This window comes from Lissotriton helveticus, chromosome 5_1 (genome assembly GCF_964261635.1).
Source record: "Lissotriton helveticus chromosome 5_1, aLisHel1.1, whole genome shotgun sequence".
Taxonomy (NCBI): Eukaryota; Metazoa; Chordata; class Amphibia; order Caudata; family Salamandridae; genus Lissotriton; species Lissotriton helveticus.
This window is the reverse complement of record NC_136065.1, coordinates 591,438,489-591,466,029: the sequence shown is the minus strand read 5'-3', so window position 1 is coordinate 591,466,029 and position 27,541 is coordinate 591,438,489. Positions and strand designations below refer to the sequence as shown.

General features: G+C 43.2%; 1 protein-coding gene across 1 annotated transcript in view; it reads left to right on the top strand.

Moving 5' to 3' along the window:
• LOC144754754 (heparan-alpha-glucosaminide N-acetyltransferase-like) overlaps positions 1 to 27,541 on the top strand; it is a 1,466,120-nt gene that overhangs the window by 1,419,555 nt on the left and 19,024 nt on the right. Inside the window, exons 16-17 of the mRNA XM_078642945.1 lie at positions 16,040 to 16,110; positions 19,222 to 19,334. Of these exons, the coding sequence (XP_078499071.1) occupies positions 16,040 to 16,110; positions 19,222 to 19,334 (184 nt within the window). The remainder of the gene's footprint in view (positions 1 to 16,039; positions 16,111 to 19,221; positions 19,335 to 27,541) is intronic.

Below are 27,541 nucleotides of genomic sequence, written 5' to 3'. Positions count from 1 at the left end.
ATTTAATATTACATCCTCAGCTATAACTTTGTTTGCTCATGGAGACCGGAATTAATCTTCCCTCCAGTTGTCCAGCTGCAACTAGCTACCAAGATCCCCCACTTGGCCTCAGGTAAGATGGGGGGAACCTGCTGCCCCGAAAACTCGTGCCGCCCGGGGTGGACCAATGCAAAAACAACAGTTGATGGACAGAATGCAGAACAATGTCATACATTCACCCCAGTAGAGAGATTTGGGCCTAAATCCATAGTTTTATTGCTCACCATGCCATTCCAGTTTGATCCCTGCCATATGCAAATCAGTCTTGACCCTGTGCCCCATGGGAACAGTCCAGCTCGATCTGCCAAGCCAGGTCCTCCCTGGACTGGAAACAGGCATCCTAGGACCGGTTTCAGGCTTTCAACCCTCATCGGCCAGGATAACTTGATTCCAGTGGCATGGAGAGCACGGGACTCACTTCTGAGCATACCCGTCCTACTCGGGGTGACAAATGCAAAAACAACAGTTGATGGACAGAGTGCAGAACAATGTCATACATTCACCCCAGTGATCTGGGCCTAAATTCATCGTTTCTTTGCTCACCAATGCCATTCCAGTTTGAACCCAGCCATATACAAATCAGTCTTGACCTTGTGCCCCATGGGAACAGTCCAGCCCGAACTGCCAAACCAGGTCTTCCCTGGACTGGAAACAAGCATCCTAGGACCGGTTTCAGGCTTTCAGCCCTCATCACCCAGGAAAGCTTGATTCCAGTGGCATGGAGAGCACAGGACTCATGTCTGAGCATACCCGTCCCACTCTGGGTGACAAATGCAAAACCAACAGTTAATGGACAGAATGCAGAACAATGTCATACATTCACCCCAGTACAGAGATCTGGGCCTAAATCCATCGTTTTTTTGCTCACCATGCCATTCCAGTTTGAACCCAGCCATATGCAAATCAGTCTTGACCCTGTGCCCCATGGGAACAGTCCAGCCCGAACTGCCAAGCCAGGTCCTCTCTGGACTGGAAATAAGCATCCTAGGACCAGTTTCGGGCTTTCAGCCCTCATCGGCCAGGATATTACATCCTCAGCTATAGCTTTGTTTGTCCATGGAGACCGGAATTAATCTTCCCTCCAGTTGTCCAGCTGTTGCTAGCTAACAGGACCCCCCACACGGTTGCAGGTAAGATGGGGAAAACCTGCTGTCTCAAAAACTCGTGCGGCCCGGGGCGGACCGCCTCACCCACCCTTGCTACGCCACTGACAATGGTTTTATATCAGAACATCGTCATCAGAATATCGCCTGACATAAACATTATTTCTTAAATATCTTTAAATAATATTGTCCCTTTGCAGTTGAAAATAGAAAATCTGTACCCTAACAGACAATATGTATGCAAACGATCTGTAGGACACAATATTTATATTACACCATATTTCTGACAAAAATATTCCTACCTACAACTGTCTCAATATACTCCATTTACACAATGCAAAATGGCATAATTGCACATTAATGTCTGTAATTTACAGCACCAGATCTAGATATTTCCCAACATTCTGGTGCCTCTGAAAGGCTTTCAGAGCTGCGGCAGTCTGGCCTGAAATAAAGCGAAGTGTTATATGCCATGTATTATTATTATTGTTGAATATGGGGATGGGTCATGACTGATGAGATGGCAAAGCCGAGAGGGAGTGGAAATGCACTTCTCCCTCAATAATGGTAATTATACTATATTAAACATAATATACTCTGAACATCTGCATACATGTGTCATGGCATATTAGTATATTTGAATTTGTACATATCCATAAAGGAGCGTCACTGTTTAAAAGAGGGGGTGGCATAAAAGTGTTGATTTGTTAATCACTTTGAAATGCTGTGATCAGTCTGCACACTTTCGGCAGAAGCTAGGAAGAATTCATTTTCTATGAATATGTCAAGTTTCGTGCCAATACAATAAAATGTTAATTCGATAACTCTGCCACTGTTTAATCAATCTGTGTCAAGTGTGGCAAGTAGTTAGCAAGTGATACCCAGTACTGGTATGTTAGGTTACATCAAGACACAATTGTGAAGCAAAGTTAAAAGGTTGGTCAAAACTATTTTTGTTTACTGATAACTTTGGCACCCTTTGATAGATCTGCATGAAATTTGGTTGCAACTTGGCACATTGACCTTCTTTTTTTAGTATTTTAAATTTGTGTAGATCAATAAGGGTGGTTGAGGTAACAAGCATTGGCATAGCCAATAGGTCTCGCATTTGGGACCTTATAAGTATTTAGTTATGCGGCACAATATCCTGGTGCATCAACATCAACTGTTGCATGGCTAAACACTTCCCAAAGGCGAGACCTCTTGGCTATGCCAATGCTTGTTTTTCCTAAGGAGGGGGAAACTAGACAGATGTAAGTATCAACCCGAACCTACAATGGAACCTTGCTAGTACTGGCCCAACCGTAAAAGAAGAGAAGGGGGAGGGGTGAAGAATCTGCAGAAGATACATTATACACCATAAAAAGAGTTATCCGACACAGGGGATACTTCTTCCCCAGACACCTAATCTTAAGAAATTGTCTCAAAGCAGTACCCAACAGGCGGCATTAAGAAGGTGCCAATCAGACAAGAAAATCATGCAAAACTGGCCAGACAAATCAGTTACTGCTCCTTGTAGTATATCACTTTAAGAGTGATGTATTGTGTAGAATCTTGAGTAGATCTAGAATTGTTTATATGTGTATTGGGGAAGATTCTCTAGAAGCTGTTATTAGAGAAGCTCTGTTTCCTGCCAGCTGTAGAGTTATTTATCCTGTGCTGGGGGCTTAAATAAAGAACCTAATTTCAAGAAGTTACTGGTGTATCCTTCATTACTACACCGATTTGGCGACGAGGATGCTCAATTCTGACATTTGGCATTCGGTGAGTTTGGTTAATAGCGAGATTGCTTCGTTTCTCTACAACTCAACAATGCGTGTTTGGAGATTTAATTACTAGCAGCTGTGTTTAGCTGCAACGCTCTTAATGCAAGCTTTACTTCGTGAACTTTAAGTCGGAACCAGTTGATGTGCAAGCGATTGTGTTTACTTTTAAGCTTCAAGCGCGAAGCCTTCATAAACTGTAATTGGGAGCGAACAGCTGTGTTTACTTTCGGAATCTTCGAAGCAGTAACTTTTGCGAGCCAGCGAGTGCGTAGACAGCATTATTTACCTTTGAAACTTGATTTCTGCAGAACTACGAACGCTGTCACGAGACGGTTATCACTGTCTTTGGATGTTTACTTTTAGAAAACCAGCGCACGTGTGAACGTCTCTACGCATAGCAATTTTACCGGAAATTCAACACGCTGATGTCATGCAAAGGTCACGCAGCATGATATTTTCAACCAAGTTCATTTTTTTTTATCTTTCACTCTTTATTAAGGGCGAGCACTAATCTGTGAATTTAACAATTCCTGTTTCAGTCTTCCATCATTTTTATACAGTAAGACTTTATACATTACTATTTGTTTCTTGATAAAAGTGTTTTGATACGTATTTAAAAGAAAATGAATCCTGAATCTAGTACAGCTTCTGTTTCACAAGGTAACACGAGCATTACTTTAAGTGATCCTAAAGAATTCCTAGTTAATCCAGGTGAACCAAATATTAAATGGCTAGACTGGAAGGAATATTTTTTAAATTATATTGCCACTCTAGAAGATAATGGCAGTATCATGTCTCCAGAAAGAAAAAAGAGAATTTTGATGCATTGTCTACGACCAGAAGGTCTTAGAGTTTATCTACAAATGCAAAAAACAGAAAGGAGTGGAGATTTAGACGTATTTAAATGTGCCATAGCAGATCTTGATGACCATTATTCTCCTATTGTATGTGTTGCAGTCTCTAGACGTACTTTCTACAAGCGTAAACAAAACACAAATGAGTTGATTGAAGATTATGTCTCTGCTTTAAAAAATGTGGCCATCAAATGCAAGTTCAGGTCTTTGCATGATGATATGATTAGAGACCAAGTTGTTATGTGCAACAAAAATAAAAGTGTCCAAGACAAATTATGGATTGAAGGTGATGCATGCCTCAGAGACATAATTACATTGGTTAAAAAAGCAGAACTATCAGATAGATGCGCTAAAGCTGTTTCTACTTCTAATGATCCAGTGACTGATCAATGACACAAGGAAAGACAAGAATTCCAATTTTAGACAAAGCAAGCAATATCAAAATTGGAAACCACATCAAAACTCCAATTTCAGAAGAGAAGATAGTTTCTCGTCAATTTTTTGCTTTTTATAGATGCGGCAGTACATCACATACAGCTAGGTTTGATAAGTGTCCTGCCAAGTCTTCAAAATGTGCAACCTGTGGTTTGATTGGCCATTTTACCAAACATTGTAGAAGGAAACATCAAAAGAAAACACGAGTTACATGTGTAACTAACAATGAATCTGACTTATCAGACAATGAGGAGGATGACTATCGTGATGAGATTGGAGATACTCCAAATATTACTAGACATGTAGTGGTAAACATTACCTGTGAAGATAGTAACAAACCATTGTGCACAGTATCTTTTGGTGGTATTGATCTACAAGTGGCAGCGGATTCAGGATCTCCATTTACTATTATACCCAAATCCATTTGGGATAAGAAATTTGCAAATTAAATTGGTCCACAATTACAACATACTGATGTATTTCCTGAAAGTTTTACTGGACAAAAGATTGACATGTTAGGATTCAGATCTTTAATGTTTGAGTTTAAAGGTAGAAGGTCTGTGTGTAAGCTTTATGTAGCTAAAGATGGGCCACCTGTTTTGGGCTGGAAGGATCAGCGTTCGCTTGATATAATTCTTAATCCTAACAGTCCGGAACAAGTGTTAATTATGTGTGAATTAGAAAACACAAAGAATTGGGTTCTGAAAGAATTCCCTGAAGTTTTTAATGGAGGTATTGGGAATCTCCAAGGTTTTTCACACAAAATCAGAGATAAACCAAATGCTATTTCCAAAATTCATAAAGTGTGTCACATACCACTGATTGCACGTGATGAAGTAAAAATGGAAATTACTAAATTGTTAGATGCTGGAATAATAGAGCCTGTTGAAGCGTCCGATTGGATTTCTCCGATCGTGATCGCCAGACGCTCCAATGGTAAGATCCGCATGTGCATAGATTTAAGGTATTTGAATGATAATATTATAATTGATCAATTTCCTCTTCCCAGGATTGATGAAATGCTTACTTTGACTAGAGGTGAGAAATGGTTCTCAACCATTGATTTATCTTGTGCATATCATCAAATTTCCTTGCACCCCATGAGTAAACATCTAACTGCATTTTGTACCCCTTTTGGGTGTTTCCAATTTTGTCGCATGCCTTTTGGACTTGCATCCGCGGCAGCTGTTTTTCAGAGGCTCATGCATGAGTTATTTGGTGATATGCAAGGTGTTATATTCTTTCAGGATGACATCCTTATTATAGGATCAAACAAGAACATACATGATGAGCGCTTACGAAAGGTAATGTGTATTCTACAGAGTAAAGGTGTGACTGCAGAACCATCAAAATGTAAATTTGCAGAAAGAAGTGTTACCTACCTTGGGCATGAGGTTAGCTCATCTGGAATAAGACCAATGTCTAGTTTGGTGCCATCCGAGATGCTCCTGCACCAAAATCCAAAGAAGATCTGAGATCATTCTTAGGTCTTGCAGAATTCTATGCGAAATTTGTGGACAAATTTTCGAAAAAGACCCATGTCATGAGATCTCTTTTAAAAAACAAAACACACTTTAATTGGTGTAATCTTTGTCAAAAATCCTTTGAGGAAATAAAAAAAGCCATTGCTCAAGCACCTAGTTTACAGGGTTTTGATCCTGGTGCCAATACCATTGTCACAACTGATGCAAGCAGCAAAGGTTTAGGCAGTGGTCTTACCCAATGTAATGATAACAATGATAACAACGAAGAAGTTATTATTGCATTTGCTTCATGTTCCCTTACTCCTACAGGAGAACGTTATTCAGTTGTTGAAAGGGAAACACTTGCTGTAGTATGGGCCTTAGAACACTTTAGGACATTTTTGTGGGGAAGGAAATTTACTGTTCGGTGTGACCACAAACCTTTCACCAAATTACTAACAACTGATGGTCTCACCAATGCTACAGCTAGAATAGCCAGATTATCCATGAGACTTCAAGATTTCATTTATGACATTCGTTATGTTCCTGGCACAAGGAGTTTTACTGCTTATTTTCTGTGGCACACATCTCTTTTGATGGAGCTCAGACATTTTTTAACAAAGAAGAGTGGTTTGAGGCAGAAAACTCTGATCAAATCTTGCTTGTTGTAAAACAGTTGATACTTAAAGGTTGGGGTTGAATGGACCAAAAGATTGTCAACAACGACTTAAGAGGATTCTGGGAAGTTCGTGATGAACTTAGTATCTCAGATACATTTGTAACACGTGGTAATAGGATTGTCCCACCTAAAGACTTGAGGAGAAGAATTATTGATCTATGTCATGAAGGACATTCAGGGTTTACTTGCACTAAACTTCGGATAAAAGAGCTGTATTGGTGGCCAAAAATGGATATAGAAATTGAAAGGTGTGTGAGGTCTTGTGTGAAGTGTGAGGTTTCTGATAAAACCTTTAAAACCTTTAATCCACCATTGGCATCACCTGAGTGTCCAAAATTTCCTTGGGAGGTTGTAGCTATTGATTTCATGGGCCCAGACACTTGGAAAGACAATGTACAGAAATACATTTTAGTTTTGATTGATACATTTTCTAGATGGTTGGAAATCAGTGTGGTGAATGTTATCAATACCAAGACTGTTATTGATTTCCTGGATGAAATTTTCTTGAGAGAAGGCTTTCCCAAATACATTTTATCGGATAATGGAGTGCAGTTCAAATCCCAAGAGATGAAAAATTATTTGACAGCATCTGGGATACAACAAAGATTTACTGCTCTTTATCATCCAAGTGGAAATGGTATTGTGGAAAGGGCCAACCGTAGTATTAAGGGTGAGTTGCAGTTGGCAAATAAAGGTAATTTATCATGGGATGTTGAATAAAAAAAAACACTTTGGGCTTATAGAAGTACTATTCATGGTTCAACAAGTCAAAGTCCCTTTTCATTAATGAGAGGCAGAATTCCACATTCAAAGATCAACCCAGGTTGGATGGACAAATGTGGTATGAGTAATTGTAACTTATCTAAAGTTAGAGAGAGCATTAAGAATTCACAAACAAAGAACAAAATTTATTATGACTCTAAACATGGAGCTAAAGAGGTCAATCTGTGTAAAGGTCAATGGGTTCGAGTAAAGAGTGCCAGGAAGATCACAAAAGGCGAGAGTAAATACAGTGAACCCAAAATGGTTATCAAAGTTATGAACAACACAGCTTTGTTACAAAATGGTGAGGTATGGCATTTTAGCCGTCTTGCACCTGTGTCTCATGGTGATGTGAATGAAAATAAGAAAGTGTGTAGAGATTCTGTATCATGGTGGTGGGATACATATTGTGTTATTTCTAGTAATGATTCACCATTTGAAAATGATTCACCATCTGGAATTAATTGTGAGGTTGATAATCCTATAGTTCATGATAGTAATTCTGTATCTGGAAATAGTTCACAAATCACAGAAAATGCTTCCAACATCATTCCTGAGGAATCTATTGTTAAAACTTCAAGTGGTAGAATTGTTAAAAAACCTAAGAGTTTAGAAATGTATGTTTGCAATTAGTTATTTTTGTATTTATTTTTTATTTTTTTATTTTTTGTTTTTCTTTAAGAAGGGGGATTGTGTAGTATATCACTTTAAGAGTGAAGTATTGTGTAGAATCTTGAGTAGATCTAGAATTGTTTATATGTGTATTGGGGAAGATTCTCTAGAAGCTGTTATTGGAGAAGCTCTTTTTCCTGCCAGCTGTACAGTTGTTTATCCTGTGCTGGGGGCTTAAATAAAGAACCTAATTTCAAGAAGTTACTGGTGTATCCTTCATTACTACACTCCTCTCCTGAGAAGCCAGACAGTTGTCTTTGGTAAATACATGTCCCGTAGTTCCCGAGGCAGCCTTGACATGTTTAGCTGTTTGAATCGTTGTCTGTTTACCGAGCAAGCAGAACAACAAGAATGGTCAAGGGGCATTGTAGGGAGAGCTTTGAGACTGTCTGTGGCAAGTTTGTAAGGGATAAGAGTCGGTGTCCCGGGTGATTAGCTTCATTTGGGGACAAGTTGTCTACACGATTTACAGCAGGCGGCCAGAAACGGATGAGAAAAGTATATGGAATCTGTATTGCACCCACACAGCTCTGAAGCTAAATGGAGCTAAAAATTACACGCATCGATTAAAAAGAGCGTGTTGAAAATACATGCTTTAATCAGAAACATTAAGATTTAATTTCCATTAGGATAAAAGACTTTTCAATATTAGAAATTATAATGTTTTCCAGGGATATAGATTTAAATAAAACTTTTTATTGTCCTTAAAGGAAAAAATATTTCTAATCTGACTTTCTATATGTAAATGTTACGATATTCTTAACACCTTAAATAAAGATATCATATTTTTCTTGCTTCGTTCAAACAGTACTTGATAGGGAAGAAAAGACAAGAGTTTTGGGGTGGGCGGAGGAAACAGATAAACAGAGAAAGACGAGTGTGTGTGCTTTAGACAGACAATGCCACAGAGAGCAAAAAAGAGACACAGGGAGAGGATACAGAGATGGAGAGAGAAAGTGCGAGATAAAGAAAGGATGAGAACATGAGATAGAGGAGAGGACTAGAGTGAGGGAGAGAGGCAGTAAAGGAAGGCGAGAGAGAGAGAGAGGAAAACGAGAGTGACGGAAGGCGTGCAAGAGAGCGTAATCCCAGGGTGATGAAGAGTTAAACTTCCGGAGTTTACAATTCCTCACCACACAGAGTAGATATACATCTCCTTGCTGCACTGTTTCAAGTCCATAATTTTACACAGTGGTCTAAGTGGGGGAAAAAAAGTAGGAGAACTGTGGGCGGAGACTCCGAGGGTGGGGATAACCCAAGGATTGGATCAGTGGGCGGAGTCAGAGGTGTGGCCAGAATGTGCCAAACATCCCAATTTTTTGTATTTGTTTGGCATTTCATCGACCAGTTACAGCTTATTGTGTTATTTAATTCAACCAATGGATACACTTGATTATTTAAGGTTTAATAGGAGTTAGAGGTATTTAAATACATTCATAAAGGGAAATATATTTCCAATCACACAATGTCCCAAATACGCTTTTAACTTATAAACTGCAAGTAACAAAAGGATCTCTCTGACACAAGCAGTAACCTACTAACCTAGTTAACATTATGTGTACTTTGTGATCTGCATGGTACATGTTCTTTGCAGCAGGCACATTAACCCTCTGTGCCACCATTCCAAGAGTCAACCCTTCCACTAGACAAAACTCTGATCTCTTTCTAGGAAGAACATTAATCACCGAAGGTATTATGACATTTTTATTGTTGCTGAAAGTTGCTAGAGGCCAGGAAGGAGGCAGCAAGTTTTTTAAAAACCATAATATACTTGCAAACACTGCGCACCCACCCGAAATAGGTACCCAGTGCGGTCACACAGTTCGCACCGCCATAATCTGCTCAAGGTTCATGTGACCTCAGTGACAGAGTCACAGTGACTGGATCATTGTTGCTCTATGGTGTGCTGCATCGTAGGCCTGCCCGCAAGGCTGGAGGTGACCTTTAGTATGGATTGTGGTGGACAGTCCTTCAAGGTTAACCCACACTTGCCACTGCAAAGGTCCACCTGCTGGTGCTAAGACACCTGGGCTTCAAAGGTCTAGTGGGGCTTTCTAAGGTCTAGCATGGTGTGGAAATAAAATTGACAATTGTGCCCCATCATTTCCCTGTTTCTGCCTGACAGCAATTTTTTTTTCATTCAGACAAGCACCCATTTTGTGTGTGACATCCATTTTGTCTTCAGACCCCCAAGCAAGACACCCTGCCTCTGGCACCCCCGTTCATTGACCACACATTTCTGCGGTTCTGCCAATTCTGGGAACCAGCAGCAGATAGTTCCTGTTTTAAGAAGTAGTTCCTGTTCTTAACTGTAAGACACCCTGCACCTGGCATCTTAGTTCATTGATCACCCCTTCCTGTGCTTCAGCCAATTCCCAGAACCAGCAGATAGTTCCTGTTTTAAGACATAGTTCCTGGTTTGACTGCAAGCCAGAGAGCAATGGTCTCTGTTTTACACAAGATAGTTCCTCTTTTTGACTCTGTGGTTCAGCCAATTCCCAGAACCAGCAAGATAGTTCCTCTTTTTGACTCTTGTGGTTCAGCCAATTCCCAGAACCAGCAAGATAGTTCCTGTTTTACACAAGATGGTTCCTGTTCTTGACTCTAAGCCAGAGATAAACCCCCGAATGAGGAAGGGCCTTCAGCTGAAAGAGAACACATTTCCACACATTGCATGCCCTCTCACGAGACAAAAGACACGCCCCTACCTTGACACATCTGTTGGAAATTACTGCTTGTCACTTCCCTTTTTCTTGTCACTTCTCTTTTCTTCTTTTGCCTATTGACTGAAAACGGTATAAATATTCTGATGTGTGAATAAAGCTGCAGACCACTCCTGTACCCGCTTGGTGCTGGAGCTCTCCCCTTAACTCGAGTTACTGGACCCTTTTGTTATACTTCAGCACCACGGACTCCTCCCTTTGCTTTGACTGAAATTATGATTATTAAGTATAGAAATTCTGAAATGAGGTAATATTGAATTAATTTACCACAATGGGAATGTGCTCCCTCAGGAGAGTGGTCTTGGCGACTGGTCATGAAGGCTGAACCCGGCTCCACGGTTCCAAATTCGACAGCTCTGGCCATAGTGCCACATCCTCTCCCCCAGTGAACACCATACTGCCCCACTGAGAAAAACTCACACTGACTTCAGCTACAACCCAATTGTGCCCCGCTATAAACACCAGGATGTGACTTAATTCAAATTTTGCATTTGATAAGAGTAATATGCTGCCTGAAAAAAAAAGTGAAAGCAAACATTCATAGGGAGTGCAAGATTAAGTAAAGCATGTGAAATGTAAGCAGAAACAACATGGTTACCTTAACGATCTCTTACTCACTATTCAGAAATCAGCGAGTGGTTTTACTTGAAAAGTTAAGGACATGACTACAGGGCCCTGAAGGGAACTGTTTCAATGTCCATTGCTTATATCCTTAAATAAACGTAAACAGTATGGTTCAAAAAGACCACATCCATAAACACAGAGGTACACATTTTGTTTTCCAATCCACCCATCAACCAGGTATTGCAATACATCCAGGAATGGTGCACTCCCCCACCTGGGGACAACAATGCTGTTCAAAGAAAGACGAGAATAGAAAAGTAGCACTTCACTGCAAATTCTGTAAAGTGAGGCTGATGTGTTTGGATGTGAATAAAAACAATCTGGCCACTTTGCAACCACTCTGTCTTGCTTTATTTATTTATTTTTCATATTTAAAACCTTTTATTTCTCTCCTTACCGAGGCTGCACTTTGGAATAGAAAAATGTTAGAAAAAGGGCATTTCCCGCAAGAGTGTTTTTCTTTTTTGGATCCATTTCACAGGGAAGCAACTAAATTGAAGAAGGAAAGAGAGGTTGTGAACCGGTTCTTCAAGTCACGGTTTTCAGTAAGTGAGGAGCAAGACAGAAAGAGAGAAAATAATAGGAAGGGGGGGTCAGCTGTCAGCACAGAAAAGAAGAGGACATTGTCCGTGTCTTCTCTGGGCAGTAAGGAAGAGATAAAGTTCTTTTCCTTCTCTGCCCATCCCCGATCATCCACAAAAGCAACCACGCTCACACATGTTGCCCCCTGCCCCCCTCAGAAGTATTCTCGAGCCTCATTGCATTATAGCCTTAAGAAAAGAGGAAGGATGAGGGAGTGCAAGATTAAGTAAAGCATGTGAAATGTAAGCAGAAACAACATGGTTACCTTAACGATCTCTCACTCACTATTCAGAAATCAGCGAGTGGTTTTACCTGAAAATTTAAAGACATGACTACAGGGCCCTGAAGGGAACCGTTCCAATGTCCATTGCTTATATCCTTAAATAAACCTAAACAGTATGGTTAAAAAAGACCACATCCATAAAAACAGAGGTACACATTTTGTTTTCCAATCCACCCATCAACCAGGTATTGCAATACGTACAGGAATTGTGCACTTCCCCACCTGGGGACAACAATGCTGTCAAAGAAAGACGAGAAAAAGAAAAGTAGCGCTTCACTGCAAAGCCTGTAAAGTGAGGCTGATGTGTTTGGATGTGAATAAAACCATTCTGGCCACTTTGCAACCACTCTGTCTTGCTTTATTTATTTATGTATTTATTTTTCATATTTAAAACCTTTTATTTCTCTCCATCCTGAGGCTGCACTTTGGAATAGAAAAATGTCAGAGAAAGGGCATTTCCGGCAAGAGTGTTTTTCTTTTTTGGGTCCATTTCACAGGGAAGCAACTAAGTAAAAGACGGAAAGAGAGGTTAAGAACCGTTTCTTCAAGTCACGGTTTTCAGTAAGAGAGGTGCAAGACAGAAAGAGAGGGAATAATAGGAAGAGGAGGGGTCAGCTGCCAGCACAGAGAAGAAGAGGACATTGTCCATATCTTCTCTGGGCAGTAAGGAAGAGACACAGTTCTTTTCCTTCTCTGCCATCCCCGGTGATCCACAAAAGCTACCACGCTCACACATGTTGCCCCCGGCCCCCCTCAGAAGTATTCTCGAGCCTCATTGCGTTACAGCCTTAAGAAAAGAGGAAGAAGGAGGGAGTGCAAGATACGCAAGGCTTAATGAACCTTGACAGAAACCCACATGGCAGCTGCGTGCGTGCACGTGCATTTGACCGCAAGATTGAGGCCAGCAAAAACCTCTGGTAGCACTTTCAAAAGCCACTCACTAAATTTCTCGCAGGGCAGCGCACGCGCTGGCTCAGCGAGACCTAAAAAGGGAAGAGAAGCAAAAACCGTTCATTTGCTAATACCAGTGGCATTGTGTGATGAGCCTGCACAAAAATTGGCAGAAAATTAGATTTTTTTTAAATTGAATTGTAATGTTTTGTGGCAATCCATCAACTGAATGAAGTTAAAGTGGTAGGGCAATAAAATTTTCATTCGCATATAACTTTAGCACAGTTTGACAAATTTGCATCAAATCTAGGAGCCAATTAGAAAGTAACACGTAGTGCAGATTTTTCAGTTTTTTGCAAGTTCAATGGGAATAAGAAGTTAAAAAGGAAGTCAAAATGTTTTTGATTTACTAGTAACGTTGGCATTGTCTGAAGTAGCTGCATTAAATTTGGCAGAGGCTTATCTTCTTTAATCTACCCTTGACTGTTGTCTCAATTTCATTCAGGCCCATCTGAAATTTAATTTGGCACTGTTTGATGTACTGTATTGGGCACTGACTCTACAATCGAAAGAACTCGGCAGAGTTTACCACACATTTATGTTCTTCATTACTTATTTAGTTTGTATATAGTTATATTTCTATTCTGCCATTTTTTGGACATTGATTGACAACTTGGACTTCATTTAATCATTTCTTCAATTTGATACGAATTTTGGAAACCATTGATTTCTGCCTAATAAGGATATTTCTTGATTGTCCATGTATCATGTGGTTTGCTGCCTCTACTTATCTGTTTATTTTTTGTTTGATTGACTGGATCCATTAGGATCAGGACAAATGGTACTGTGTGAATGTGGAATATATGCTGTATGTTTGAGTGTGAAACTGAATGAACTTTGTGGGGAAATGTATTGTTGCTTCTATGTTTTATTTGGTGTTAACTGTATTGTACATATGAAAATTGATTAAAGAATCTATTTATGGATTTATTCCTTACAAATATTGCTTTTTGATCGTTTGTCCTTAGGGCGGGAGGTTGTACTTTTGGTGACCTCATTAGCACCGTTTTTGATTTATTCTGGGTGGAGACATCTCTGTGTTTATTTTTTGCCTCATTCCCCTGCGTCTCCACCTCCATCTGTCCTCAGGGGCCTCCTTGTTGTATTTGAAACTGTTTGAGGTATCCACACAGAACTTGGCAGATGTTTATCAGGTTTAGCTTATGTCAAAGTTTTGAGTGGATCGTTGGAGGTGCGGTGCAGAGATAAATGGGATGGCAATTAGAGTTTATTCACTAATAACTTTGACACCGCTCAATTATGATGCATGAAATTTGGCAGCTATCAAATTAAGCCCACTGCAAGGACAGGCAAGCCCTGCAACTAGTCCCAACTGCACATAGTGAATGGTGGTTGGGTGCAAGGCCTGGCCAAAAGCTGTGCACAGCACTGAATGGGTACATGGCATGCAGTGCACAGTGTGGGTTAAATGATGAAAGGGGTCTTGGGCACAGAGCCTGGAGCTGTCTGAAATGCCCACTGATCACAGCCGAAGGCCGTGCGACGATGAGATGTGCAGCTACAGCAGGTTGTGAGCACAGCCTGGCTTCCGGGATGAAAATTAAGTAAATCGTAAAAAATCAAATTCATTAAAAAAGCACAGTTAAAAGTGGCTTATGGTTCTCACTCAAACTCGTCTAACCAAGGTGTTTTTGCCAATTATGGGTAGGAAGGCACATACTCGTGCCGTCCACCATGCTCAGAACGCCAATTTGGCAAATGCACAAAATCAAACAAAAGACCATAATGGGTGAAGCAAGTTATAACGTGCTGTGTGCATTGCTAACCATAACTGGTGAGATTGTAGTGGTTCAATAAGTTTTGGTCAGAGCCAAGACTCACTTTTTAACTGTGCATCTTTCAGCGATATGTAATATATACTTATTTTTGCATGTGCATTTACAAATCACAAATTTAGCACCAAATAACTTTACAAAGATGTGTGTTGACAGGAGGCGTAGGGGGGGGGGTGGAACAGAGGCAGGACACGGAGTAAGCACTAGGGGGCGCATCATTCAGAGGATTACATGTGGGTGACATGATGCTTCAAGAGAAGGGTCTTTAGTTCATTCAGGCTGAAGACAAGATGATTTGACACTTATACCCCGAAACCATGGCTCAGGCTCACACCTTACACAAGAGCAAATGGAGTTTGAGGTAGGGTGACCAGACGTCCTTGATTTGTCCAGACACTCCCGGTTTTTCACCAGCTGTCCCGGCAGATTTAATCAATTTTGGCTCCTGTCCTAGTTTTTAGAGGGGGTCAACTGAAAACAGTGAGAGACACTTTTTTAGTTGTGCTAAAGTGGGATAGTTACCACCTGTTATAGTAAGCAATTTAATTACCCCCTTGGGTGCTTATGACGGAACCACGCATCATGAGTCATGGGCGGCGTGTGCTCATGACGGCGTGGTTCCGCCCCTGCCGCTCCGCCCACGCGGCACTAATTTCCCACCTGTGCAGGTGAATTAATGAGCGGGCGGGGTCATGACGGAACCACGCCATCATGAGCACAAACCACCCGTGACTCATGACGATGTGGAGCCGTCATGAGCACCGAAGTTCCGCGCTCACCCCCTAGCCCCCTGCTCTGCGGCGGAATTCGCGGCGCAGGGAAGGAGTTAAGAGGTATGATACTGGTTGCAGGAATTACTTTTTTTTTCTTCTTGCACCTTCTGTGATCCTATGTTGATGAGAGCTGTCATTCTGCGCCATTCCGTGGATGAAAAACTGTAGTCCTTCTTCTATTTTGTCCAAAATGTCCTGATATTTGGTTCTCAAGATCTGGTCAGTGTAGTTTGAGGTAACGAGGACCTCTTAGCACTCCATAGCCCCACACCTCTGTAATTACACCAGGCAGTGCTGCACTTTCCTGATGTATGGCAGCCATCTTAAGTTTGGTATGTCCGGGAGAGCTCCTGTTCCTCCTGCACGAGTGCACCTTTCCAGGCCCGCGATATATCTTTTGATTATCTAATCAATGCAAACACTTAGAGCTTGGCATGGCCGTCTGTCCCCCACCCCCTTCTCTCCGATCCCTAAGCGAGACATTGCCTTACTTATTGCCTCATATTGACCCACGCTTTGATTTTATTCCCTCAGGGGATTCTCTCGGCCATCCTAACCAAGTGTTCCAGAGACGAAGGATTTATTCCCGTCAATAAAAACCTCTGGTAAGTGCTTTTCTGACTCCAGGCTAGAGCGCGCGCTGACCAAAAAAAAAGCGCGAGTTTGAAATGGTAGTCCAGCGAGGGCCTTTTACAGATTCCATGCAAGGAGTTGTGGCAAGCTGATTATTTGGGGTTATCATACCTACAGCAAGTTTAGAACATTGGTAGGTAATGGACTAACACAAGTGGCACATGGTTGATTGCATAAAAATGAAATACGGAATAAAGAACAATTATGCGACTTTATTATCTGGTATGTTTTGTTATAGCACGTCCTTATCTGATGTTGCATTAACCTATTTTATGCTATCTTATCGTAAATATTTTCTCTTGTTTTGTGCTCCTTTGAGATATTAATGTGAGTTATAAATTTCTTTGTCTTGTTATGTTGTTTATATTATGTAATGGTGTATTATTTCACTTTAAGCTTTATTATCTTATGTCATTTTATATTACTGTATATGTTCTATTACTAGAGTCTGGTTCGGGTCCTCAGAGTAGTGTTTGACTTTGCACCTACATTTGGGCCCAATCCTTGATGACACAAGAGCGCTGATTTCTAGCTCCTCTGTGTGACAAAAACAACCCTTACTTAGGCCATGCACATTTTACTAAATGAAAATCCTACCCCCAAAGAAATTCGACTATTGTAACACCATCAACACATAATTGTCACAAAAGGAATTTAATAAAAAAATGTGGCTAGGCCCACACTACAAGTTAGGCGGAATAAGGTGAGGTTTTTAATGCTAAATATCTGTATCCCTTCCTCACCCTTGAGGTATCTACAGCATGTGGTAATTAATTTATGTTCCTACGTTTTTAGCTTACAATTGAGGCATAAGATCCGGAATGGCAATTTACAAAACAGGTTCCACATGTTTTGCCTTTTTATGTACCTTTTACCCAGATAAACTTTGGCAGGTTTAACTTGTCAGAATCTATCAGAGGACAACTGCAAAGGCGCGGAAATGATCACACGACTTGTAATTCCCATCCCAGTGCAAATAAGCGTTTACACAGGGATTTGAATTTAGTCCTACACTTGAAATGAGGTGCAAACTGTTCAAAATACACCTGCCCAATTGTTCATGGGTCTAAAGAAGTGTGGCCACGCTAGACTGCATCTACAGCCTCACCTTGGACTACCATGGAGCAAAGAAAAACTAATATGTGAATTGTCCAAAGCTTTCTAGTTAGATCAATTAAGTTGATTGAATAAGATCTGAGGTGAATGACATCTTCAGGGCATTCTGGGCAAGAGGAGTTTACGCCTTTGTGTAGCCTACCTCTATCGGGACCACAGTAGCTGATGCCCCACAGACCTCTCACACAAGCAACACTCGCCAACATCACACACTCCACAAGGCAACCCAATGATATCGCAACACAGGCAGACAACGCAGGACAGAACAATACGCTCTAAAACTAAAACCACATAAAGTCTGCTGGCATGGAACTGTATGACCAACAATGAGGGTATTTGCTATTCAAAGTGCGGAATTACAGATGAATTCTAAGAAATCTCCTAAAGACCCCTGCAGAATAGAAAAGAACATGCCGAAACGGGTGCTACTGCACGTATTTCTACATAATTCCACATGTTAGGCTATTTTGCTGGAGCAAATTTCCCTAAATTTGACTTGGTGAATTTGTACCCGAAGTCTCCCATGGTGATACCCAATGTGATACTGCGGCAAATCTCTAAATACAGATTTTTCCATAAATATCTCTTCGATATTTAAAGCTCCTGGGAATGTGAGCCATAATGTCCTTTGCAACAGTACACCCCCTATAGCCCAAAAGGTGCAGGAAAATCCTAAATTACAAGGACAACCCGAATCTGTAAATATAAATATAGTCCCCTACAGTAGACGGTCATTGTAACTTAGTACATTGTGCACTACCTCCTATAAGCAGAAAGGTACCAGTTGACATTCTGAAAGGATCTCACAAGAAATTGTTATGTAAGCCTTTTGTGATTAGATATTCCCTGTCCATTTCCCTGCTGGAGGCACACTTCCAGGAACACTTGAAAAGTGGCAGCACCACCTAAAACTTGCTGGGAACAACTGCAACCATGATACTTTTGGTGATGCCCAGTAATCTACCCTATTCTGCTGTTATCATTTTGTCTTTTTATGGTGAGCTTGGCCTTGAGTCACAAAGCTCTTGTCCATAAGTGAATGTGACTGCTCAAAGAAATTCAGGAGTAAATCATACTCATGTCGGGAGCAAGGCACACCTACAAGAAAAAAGTTTAGTCAATCGAGCCCCGTGTGGGGATTCTGTTGACCCACGACAACTGGTCAGCGAGATACCAGAATATGTAATTTATACCAGTGCTGGACAAGTTTGGCCAATTTTACTGCAATCATTCCCCATCATATTCAATGACCAGCTGGTGAAAATGTCAGTACGAAAGCGTTCTTCGCCAATGTAAATTGACTGCCACTTTTATATTTTTTGACCTGGGTCCAATATGGTCACCAAGTTGCTGCTTCCTGAGGAAACCTTAGTGTAAGGATGTGCGAAATTGTGTATTTTGCTTCAAAATTATGTTAGGAAAAGTTAGCAGAATAACATGTAAATTTCATGAAATTCATGTAATGGTATCTTGAATGTAAATTGAATGCAAGGATATACCTCAGGTTCAAAAGTCACTCAAAAAAACTCAAGATTGGTGAAGAAATTCTACTTGAACCTGCCTACCAGGGAACATTTTCTGTTAGAACAGTCCTCCAAATAATTGTGTGCGATTTTATGCTGTTGTACTTTTGACGTTTTACATAATTTGAGTCCCATGAAATGATGCAAATTACGCAAACGGTTGTAATATAACTAACTATATAACACACTGTAGGGAGCACCCTGTGTCTTCAGCGCGTGTGGGAGCTCGGCATCCTAAATGGTATTGGAAGGTTTTTCTGGTGACTTTTCAGGGTTCTCATTGGTATGGGATTATGGAACTTGGGTGTGCCGCGGAATGTAGTGCACATCACTATGACCCAGCCTGTAAGCAGGGCTCAGTTAGGATGTTCCTAAAACACTAGCAAGTTCTGGCATCCGAGGCATCAGCTGATCCTAATGCCTCACCTCTCTTTACTTCTGCAGGTCTCTCTCTTTCGTCACTACCATGAGTTGCTTTTCCTTCCTCGTGCTGGGGGTGATGTTCTACGTGATTGACGTAAAGCACTGGTGGGGCGGTCAGCCATTTCTTTTTCCAGGTATGACATCACTTCTGCAAAATGTATGAAATTATTACTGTCTAACCGTAGAACTTGTGAGAGGATTACTTTACAATGACATGATCTGTGACATCAATCTCACCCGGTGAAGGAATTTGTGAAATCACTCCTGCACACTTAAAAAACTTGGGCAGCAGTAGTGCACCGTATCAGGATAAGTGAAATTGCCTCTACATGATTTCCGAAGGCTTGATATCACTACTGCACAATTAAGAGATGCGTGGTATCGCTACAGCATAATTGCAGGTCTAGTGACATAAGTAATGATCTGTGAGGTCACTATTAGACATTAAGAAAATTTATGAAATGACATCTGCACAAACGCAGGAGTCGTGGCACAATAGTGTATAGGTAAGCCTAAAATCAGATCAAATGCACAAGTGCGGGTTGTGATATTATTACATACATTTTCAGTAATTAGGACATCGCAACTGCAAATCAATCAATCAATCAGGGGTTTGTAAAGCACGCTACTGACCCGTTAGGGTCTCAAGGCATGGGGGGGCAAGGGAGGGTGTGTGCAGGTCCGTTGGAATCATTTAAGGTGCCAGGTCTTGAGGTATTTCCTGAATTGGTGCACTGTCAGGCTTCGCCAGAGGTGAAGGGGGGGCCTGTTCCATTTCTTGGCTGCAAGGTAGGAGAAGGACCTTCCACCCGCTCTGTTCCTATAGAGACGTTGGACGGTGGCTAGTGAGAGGTTAGCTGAGCGGAGGTTTCTCTTCAGGGCATGGAAGGAGAGGGGGTTGTTGAGGTATTGTAGTCGATGTTGTGGAGGGTCTTGTAGGTGTGTGTGAGCAGCTTGAAAGTTATTCTTCTTTTGACGGGGAGCCAGTGGAGGTTGCGGAGGTTGTAGGTGATGTGGTTGTGCCTTGGGATATCAAGGATTAGTCTGGTTGCGGTGCTCCAGATGGTCTAGAGTTTATGGAGGAATATTTTTTTGATTCTGGCGTTGAGGGCGCTGCCGTAGTCCAGTCTGTGAGTGACCGTTTTCCGGGAGTCGGAGGGTATCCATTTGAATGTTTTACGCAGTATGCGGAGGGTGTTGAAGCATTCGGAGGAGATTGCATTGATCTGGCGATTCATAGTGAGCGATGAATGAACTTTAGCTTCAATACTGTATAATTATAGGACATGATGTGTGACTTATAGAGCGTGTGACATCACTGCTGCACAATTTCAGAACATTTCTTATCACTACCACCCAGCAAGATATCTCTGTTGTACTGTAATAGGACTCATGTAATTGCCAGTGCACCATTAGCTGAATTGCATGAGCAGTGTCATTGATATAACTATGAGTCAATTAAATGATTAGTGACATCACTGTTCTAGGTTAACAAGTTAGAGTACTGCTTAGCTGATGTATTGATAAAATGACCACTGCTAAAATTAGTGAGGGATGGGACTTGACCCAAACAGCACCAAGGCTCTTATCATGAGTGCGCCAGAGGAGTTGGAGAAAATATTTTTGCCCCCGGAAAATTCCCATATCCTGGATTCTGATAGATACATCTGCCGTGTGGATTCCTCACCTTGTGAATATCCCCTGCGTCAGCAACATTCGGAAATTCTTTTCGTTGCTTCGCGCCGACGTGGACTCAGACGTCATAGAGGCACGGCATCGTTCGCGACTCCGCTGACGTCACCGACGCCTATATTAGGCCCACGCCGGCGTGATGACATCAGTTCCCTTTTTTCCGCGTCGTCGACGCTAACGTTTTTCTAGGGATCGTCCGTAGCTTTTACTATAACTTTGTTACTCTGTATTGTTAGTATTCCTTTATCTCTTCTTTCATCATGTCTTCGAAGAAGACAGGTTTTAAAGCCTGTGGAGAATGCGGCAAAACCATGTCCATTACGGATCCGCATGAATGCTGTTTATGGTGTCTTAGCTCCGACCACAATGTCGAAGACTGCCGATCCTGTAAAAAGATGACTCCTAAGGCCCTCCGTGAGAGAGAAGCTAGCTTATTGTTGCTAAGCTTAAAGGAAGTAAAGAAAAGAAGAAATCAAAATCGCGGACTCGACGCTCGAGGCCAAGTTCTCACTCGAGGTCGCGTTCGGATTCATCCTCGGCCCATGCTTCGAGATAGTCAAAAAAGAAGCATAGGAAAAGATCTCATGAATCCCGACATCGTTCAAAGAAGGACTCAGGTTCTAAACCGAAGTCGCAGGTGAAGCTGGTAGAAAAAGAAGTGATGTCTTCAGCTTCAGAAGAACATGACGCCGGAGGTGAGGCGTCGCATGCGAATTCGCCTAGTTCACCGAAGCAGACAGCGAATCCGTCTCCGGTTCCATCTCATTCTCCGGATTGGGAGGATGAAGGTGAGGAGGGGATGGTTGGAGAAGGAGAAGCTCCGTTGCCCGAAGGTCTATCGACTCCGGTGCACCAGCCTGAAGAGGAGGTCGACGTTGTATCGACTCCACGCCCTCAAGAGACGCCTGGGGGTTCGTACCCAGCCTTCCCGGCTCCAGGTCAGGATCCAACGCATTTTCTGAATGCAATGTATGGCATCTACTCCAGGGCTATGTACCCCTCTGGGATTCCTGTTGGTCCCACGGGTCCGATGGCATGTGGTCTGGGTGTCCTCCAAACCTATGCCCCTGCGCCCTTTATGCCCTTTATGCCGGCTCCGGCGTCGCATTGGCATCTTCCGACACCGGCGAGGCCTTCGACTCCGAAGCCATCGACGCCGAAGTCGACGACACCGAATCCTTCGACGCCGGTGCCATCATCTCTGATGCCGAATCCCGAACTACGTCGTGGAAGTCTTCCTCGACCGGCGTCGGGCTCGGCGCCGGCTCCGGCTTCGACGGATTCAACAGTGGATCCGACGGCTTCGAAAGTGAAGCATAGGTCGAGACGTGAAGCTCAGAGGCTGATGGAAGAAGAGAGCTATCGTGAGGAGTATTTGGAGGAGGGTGAGCTACAGGATCCTGAGGACCCTTATGAGGATCTTTCGGTGGCCAGTGGTCTTGAACTGTCCCCTGAGTGGGATTTGGTTTCAGTGACAGACGAACCCTCAAAAGATGTGGCTCCTTACCACGTTGTAATTAAAAAAGCAGCAAATTTGTTGAACATCGGTGACTGAACCATTGCTGCCCTTTAATGATGCCCCTAGAGATCCTATTTTAGAGGTTTGGAAGAAACCATTGTCAACGCCAGCTGTGTCTAGAGCTGTTGCCAGAAGGTACAGGACTGCTCCAGATGATCCTGAATTTTTATCCAATCACCCTCTACCTGAGAGTTTGGTGGTACAAGCTGCCTGTTCCAAACGATCAACTGGAGCTTTTCCTCAAGTTCCAGCTGAAAAGGAGTCGAGAAAGCAGGATCAGGCTGCTAAAAAGGTTTTCTCTTCTGCCAGCATGGCATTAAAGTCCACAAACGCGACCTGTCTGATGGGTCGTTACATTCACGCACTAATGGACACTGTAAAGCAGTTAGTGCCAAAGATACCGGAAGATGATAGAAAGGACTTTCAGGAGGTTATCTCGGACACTCAGGCTACAGCAAGGCAGGGGATACAGAGTGGTTTAGACACTGCAGATTCTGTGGCGAGGATCATGGTCTCTTCGGTTGTTACGAGGAGAGCTGCATGGCTAAAATCGTCTGAATTTTCAACTGATGTCCAGTCTGCATTGATGGATCTACCATTCAACGGATCTGGTTTGTTTGGGAAGAAGGCAGATGCTGCTTTAGAACGTTTTAAAGACAGCAGGGCGACTGCTAAGTCGTTGGGCCTTCAGACCAGGGGTACTTTTGGAAGGCGTACTAGAGGATTTAGTAGATCTTCATTTCGATCCTACAAATCTACGCAACAACACCCACAGCAGCAGCAGAACACGCTGTAAATGTAAATGTAAATGTAGTTGAGCTTATATAGCGCACAGCTACCCGCAGATCTTATAGGGGCAAGCAGAGAGGCCGTTCTCGAGTCCGTCAAATCTCCCCTCTTCCTCCTCTTCCCCGCCCCAGCCCCCTGCCAACGCAGCAAAGCAGCCCTAGATCCGCCATTCCAGATCATGTGGGCCCAGTGGGGGGCCGGCTTACCCATTTCCTACAAGATTGGGAATTGATAACATCGGATCTTTGGGTTCTCAATCTTGTAGGGAATGGGTATGCTCTTCCCTTTCGGGAGTTTCCCCCAAATTACCCTCCTTGCCAGGGTTATTGTTGGGAGGACCACCTGCTTCTCCTGCAGGAAGAAGTCCTGGCACTGTTTTGAAAAGGTGCGATAGAGGTGGTTCCAGAGCAGGAAAGGGGTCAGGGGTGCTACTCCCGGTATTTCCTGATCCCCAAAAAGGATGGCAGGCTTCGGCCAATTCTGGATCTCAGGATCTTGAACCTTTACCTGAAACAGGAAAAGTTCAAGATGCTCACTCCTGCACAGGTTCTTCAAGCGCTGCTAGAAGAGGACTGGATGGTGTCGATCGACTTGCAGGATGCGTATTTTCATATTCCCATCTTGAAGTCGCACAGAAAGTATCTCCGTTTTACGGTTGGGTCGCAACACTACCAGTTTGCGGTCCTTCCGTTTGGTCTTACTACTGCGCCTCGAGTCTTCACCAAGGTGATGGCAGTGGTGGCTGCACATCTCAGGAGGTCGGGGATTCCTGTATTCCCGTATCTGGACGACTGGCTGATTAAAGCGGAGTCGACAGAGAAGGTGCTCCATCATCTGCAAGAGACAACTCAGTTGTTGCACAAGTTGGGTTTTTCGATAAATGTACCCAAGTCTCACCTGGTGCCCTCCCAGCGCAACCTGTTCATAGGTGCGGTACTGGACACTACTGTTTGTCGTGCATTCCCTCCACCTCAAAGGATTCACGACATTCAGGAAATGATTCCTTTGTTCTACAATGGAGTGGTCGTTCCAGTCCTGAAGGTTCTTCGCCTGCTCGGTCTGATGGCTTCTTGCATTCTGTTGGTCAACCATGCATGCTGGCATATAAGGGCACTCCAGTGGTGCCTCCGCAGGCAGTGGTATTAGCACAACGGAGATCTCAGGGAGTCAGTGAGGATCTCCAGAGAGACTGCAGCGGAACTGTTTTGGTGGAGCGTGGAAGGCAATCTGTCGCAAGGAAAGCCTTTTCAACTTCCTCCATCGGTGGCCACGGTTATAACGGATGCATCCACTCTCGGGTGGGGTGCTCGTCTGGGGGACCTGGAGGTCAAGGGTCTTTGGTCTCCAGAGAAAAGGTTGCTTCACATCAACCTTCTGGAATTGCGGGCGATACATTTGGCACTCAAGGCCTTCCTCCCTTCCCTTCGCGGTGTATCAGTGCAAGTCCTGACGGACAACACGACCGCGATGTGGTACATCAACAAGCAGGGAGGAGTGGGGTCACAGTGTCTCTGCAGAGAGGCTCTGCGTCTCTGGTCCTGGGTTCAGGACCATCAGATTTGTCTGATGGCAAATCATCTGGCCGGAGTTCAGAACGTTCGTGCAGACAGTCTCAGTCGGCAGTTCTCTGCCGACCACGAGTGGAGGCTTCATCCGGAGGTAGTACATGACGTCTTTCGGACGTGGGGGACTCCTCAGGTGGACCTTTTTGCCACTCAAGAGAATGCTCACTCCCCATTATTCTGCAGTCTCCAGTATCCGATGCAAGGAGCCTTGGGGGACGCGTTTCAGTTGAGTTGGAGCTCGCAACTCCTTTACGCGTTTCCTCCCATACCTTTGATTCCTCGGGTTCTGAGGAAAATTTGCCAGGACCGGGCCCAAGTCATATTGGTCGCCCCGGATTGGCCAAGAAGGGTGTGGTACTCAGACCTTCTGCACCTCTCCTCTCACCTGCCACTCCGTCTCCCTCACAGGGCAGATCTCCTCTCCCAGATGGAGGGGCAGGTTCTACAACCCCACCTCCAGACCTTACACCTTCATGCCTGGAGATTGAACGGGGCAACCTGAGTTCTTTTTCTCTCCCGCCTGACGTGGTGGATGTCATTTTGTCAGCCAGGCGTGACTCCACTAAGTCCATCTATTCTTATAGGTGGTCAAAATTTGTTGCTGGGTGCGGGGAGAAATCTATAGACCCTTTGAGAGCCCATTTGTCTGATGTTCTCCAGTTTGCCCTTTCTCTGGCGCAACAGGGGCTTGCTGTTGCTACAGTGAAGGGCTATTTTTCAGCGCTATCGGCATTTCTCTGCTTGCCTGACCAGCCATCTCTTTTTAAATCTCCTGTGGTTTTAATGTTTTTGAAGGGACTCACAAATAAGTTCTCTCCTACTCCTTTTGTTGTGCCTCAGTGGGACTTAAATCTTGTTTTGACCTTTCTGATGGGTGCTCCCTTTGAGCCTCTTCACAAATGTCCTATGAGGCTTTTGACTCTTAAGACAGTTTTCCTCGTTGCGATAACCTCGGCAAGGAGGGTTAGTGAGCTTCAAGCTCTTAGTTCCAAGCCCCCTTTCTTGTCCATTCATGCTGATCAAATGGTTCTTAGGACCAGGGCTGCTTTTCTGCCTAAGGTGGTAACTCCTTTCCACCTTGGTCAATCTGTTACCCTTCCTACCTTTTATCCTCCCTCACACCCTTCCAAGGAGGAGGAGAGATTACACCGTCTGGACCCCAAGAGGGCGGTGTCTTTTTACTTGGACAGAACTAAAGACTGTCGGTTGGATGACCAGCTCTTCATTGGCTTTGCTGGCTGCAAGAGAGGAAGAGCGGTCCATAAAAGAACTTTATCAAGATGGATCGTCCTCTGTATAAAGATCTGCTACTCTTTGGCCGGTAAGGAACCTCCAGAGGGTATATGGGCTCATTGTACTAGAGCTAAGTCGTCAACCTCTGCATTGGCTAGAGGTGTTCCTGTAGAGGATATTTGTAGGGCGGCAACTTGGTCTTCCCTCCACACTTTCGCAAAGCATTACTGCTTGGATTCCAAGGTGAGGAGGGACGGTCACTTTGCACGCTCGGTTCTCCAGGATTTCTTGGTCTAGAAGAGTGGACACCCTCCTCCGGGAGTGGGGACTGCTGTGGGACTCTATTCACAAGGTGAGGAATCCACACGGCAGATGAACAAGTTACTTACCTTCGGTAACGCTTTTTCTGGTAGATACAATATCTGCCTGTGGATTCCTCACTGACCCACCCGCCTCCCCATTGTCCACTCTTCTATGCCAGTGTTTCAATTATGTATTTATTTTATTGTCAAGGGGTTGTTTATTTCAAATGTTTTATTGCATTTGCTTCACACTGTTTGTGTTACCTTTATATTTGTACTGCGTATACTGTGTATATGTCTACTGTCATTGGTCCGTCCGTGTGCCTCGAAGGCACGGAAAAAAGGGCAGAACTGATGTCATCACGCCGGCGTGGGCCTAATATAGGCGTCGGTGACGTCAGCGGAGTGACGCGCGATGCCGTGCCTCTATGACGTCCGAGTCCACGTCGGCGCGAAGCTACGGAAAGAATTTCCGAATGTTGCTGACGCAGGGAATATTCACAAAATGAGGAGTCCACAGGCAGATATTGTATCTACCAGAAAAAGTGTTACCGAAGGTAAGTAACTTGTTCGTTTGGTATTTACCAGGTGTTTTAGTTATTCTCTATTATGAGGTTAGCCCCTAAGAATGGGGCATAACATGCAGATTTAGGTGCTTTCCATATTAAAATCTGCATGCCCTGGTCTTTACCAGGCAAATTCCCCTTCTATACTTCAGCTTGTTTGATATGCTGATGGGTACTATGGGAAACAAGTGATCTTTATAAGGAAATGGAAACTCAACACAATTTGTAATTTCAATCTCTGTGTCAATATGCGTTTATGCAAGGGTCGAAATTCATTGAGCATCTCAACTTAAATTCAGAGGTGCTAAACGTATATTAAAAGACTGTTACCAACATTTGAAGTGTCACATTAATCTTTGATTTAGAATTCAGTGCTCTATTGTGTTAAAATTGCATATAAGGCATGCCTTTGTATTAAAAGTCAGACATGCTACCAGCGCAATGTATTGCCCAAGCAATTTCTAAATTCATGCAGAGACAGCTGCTTTGAGGCACATGCACAACATTCTTCCAATTTCACAGTTCATTTGAGACATTTAGGCCAATATTTTATCAATATGTCACTCATCGCAGCAAGCTACCTTGCTGTGCTTCTTGAAAGGGAAGGGCAGGAATCAACCGTATTTAACATAATACAGTGCATTCTGATCCCTGCCTGCACTGGCGTACAAACTG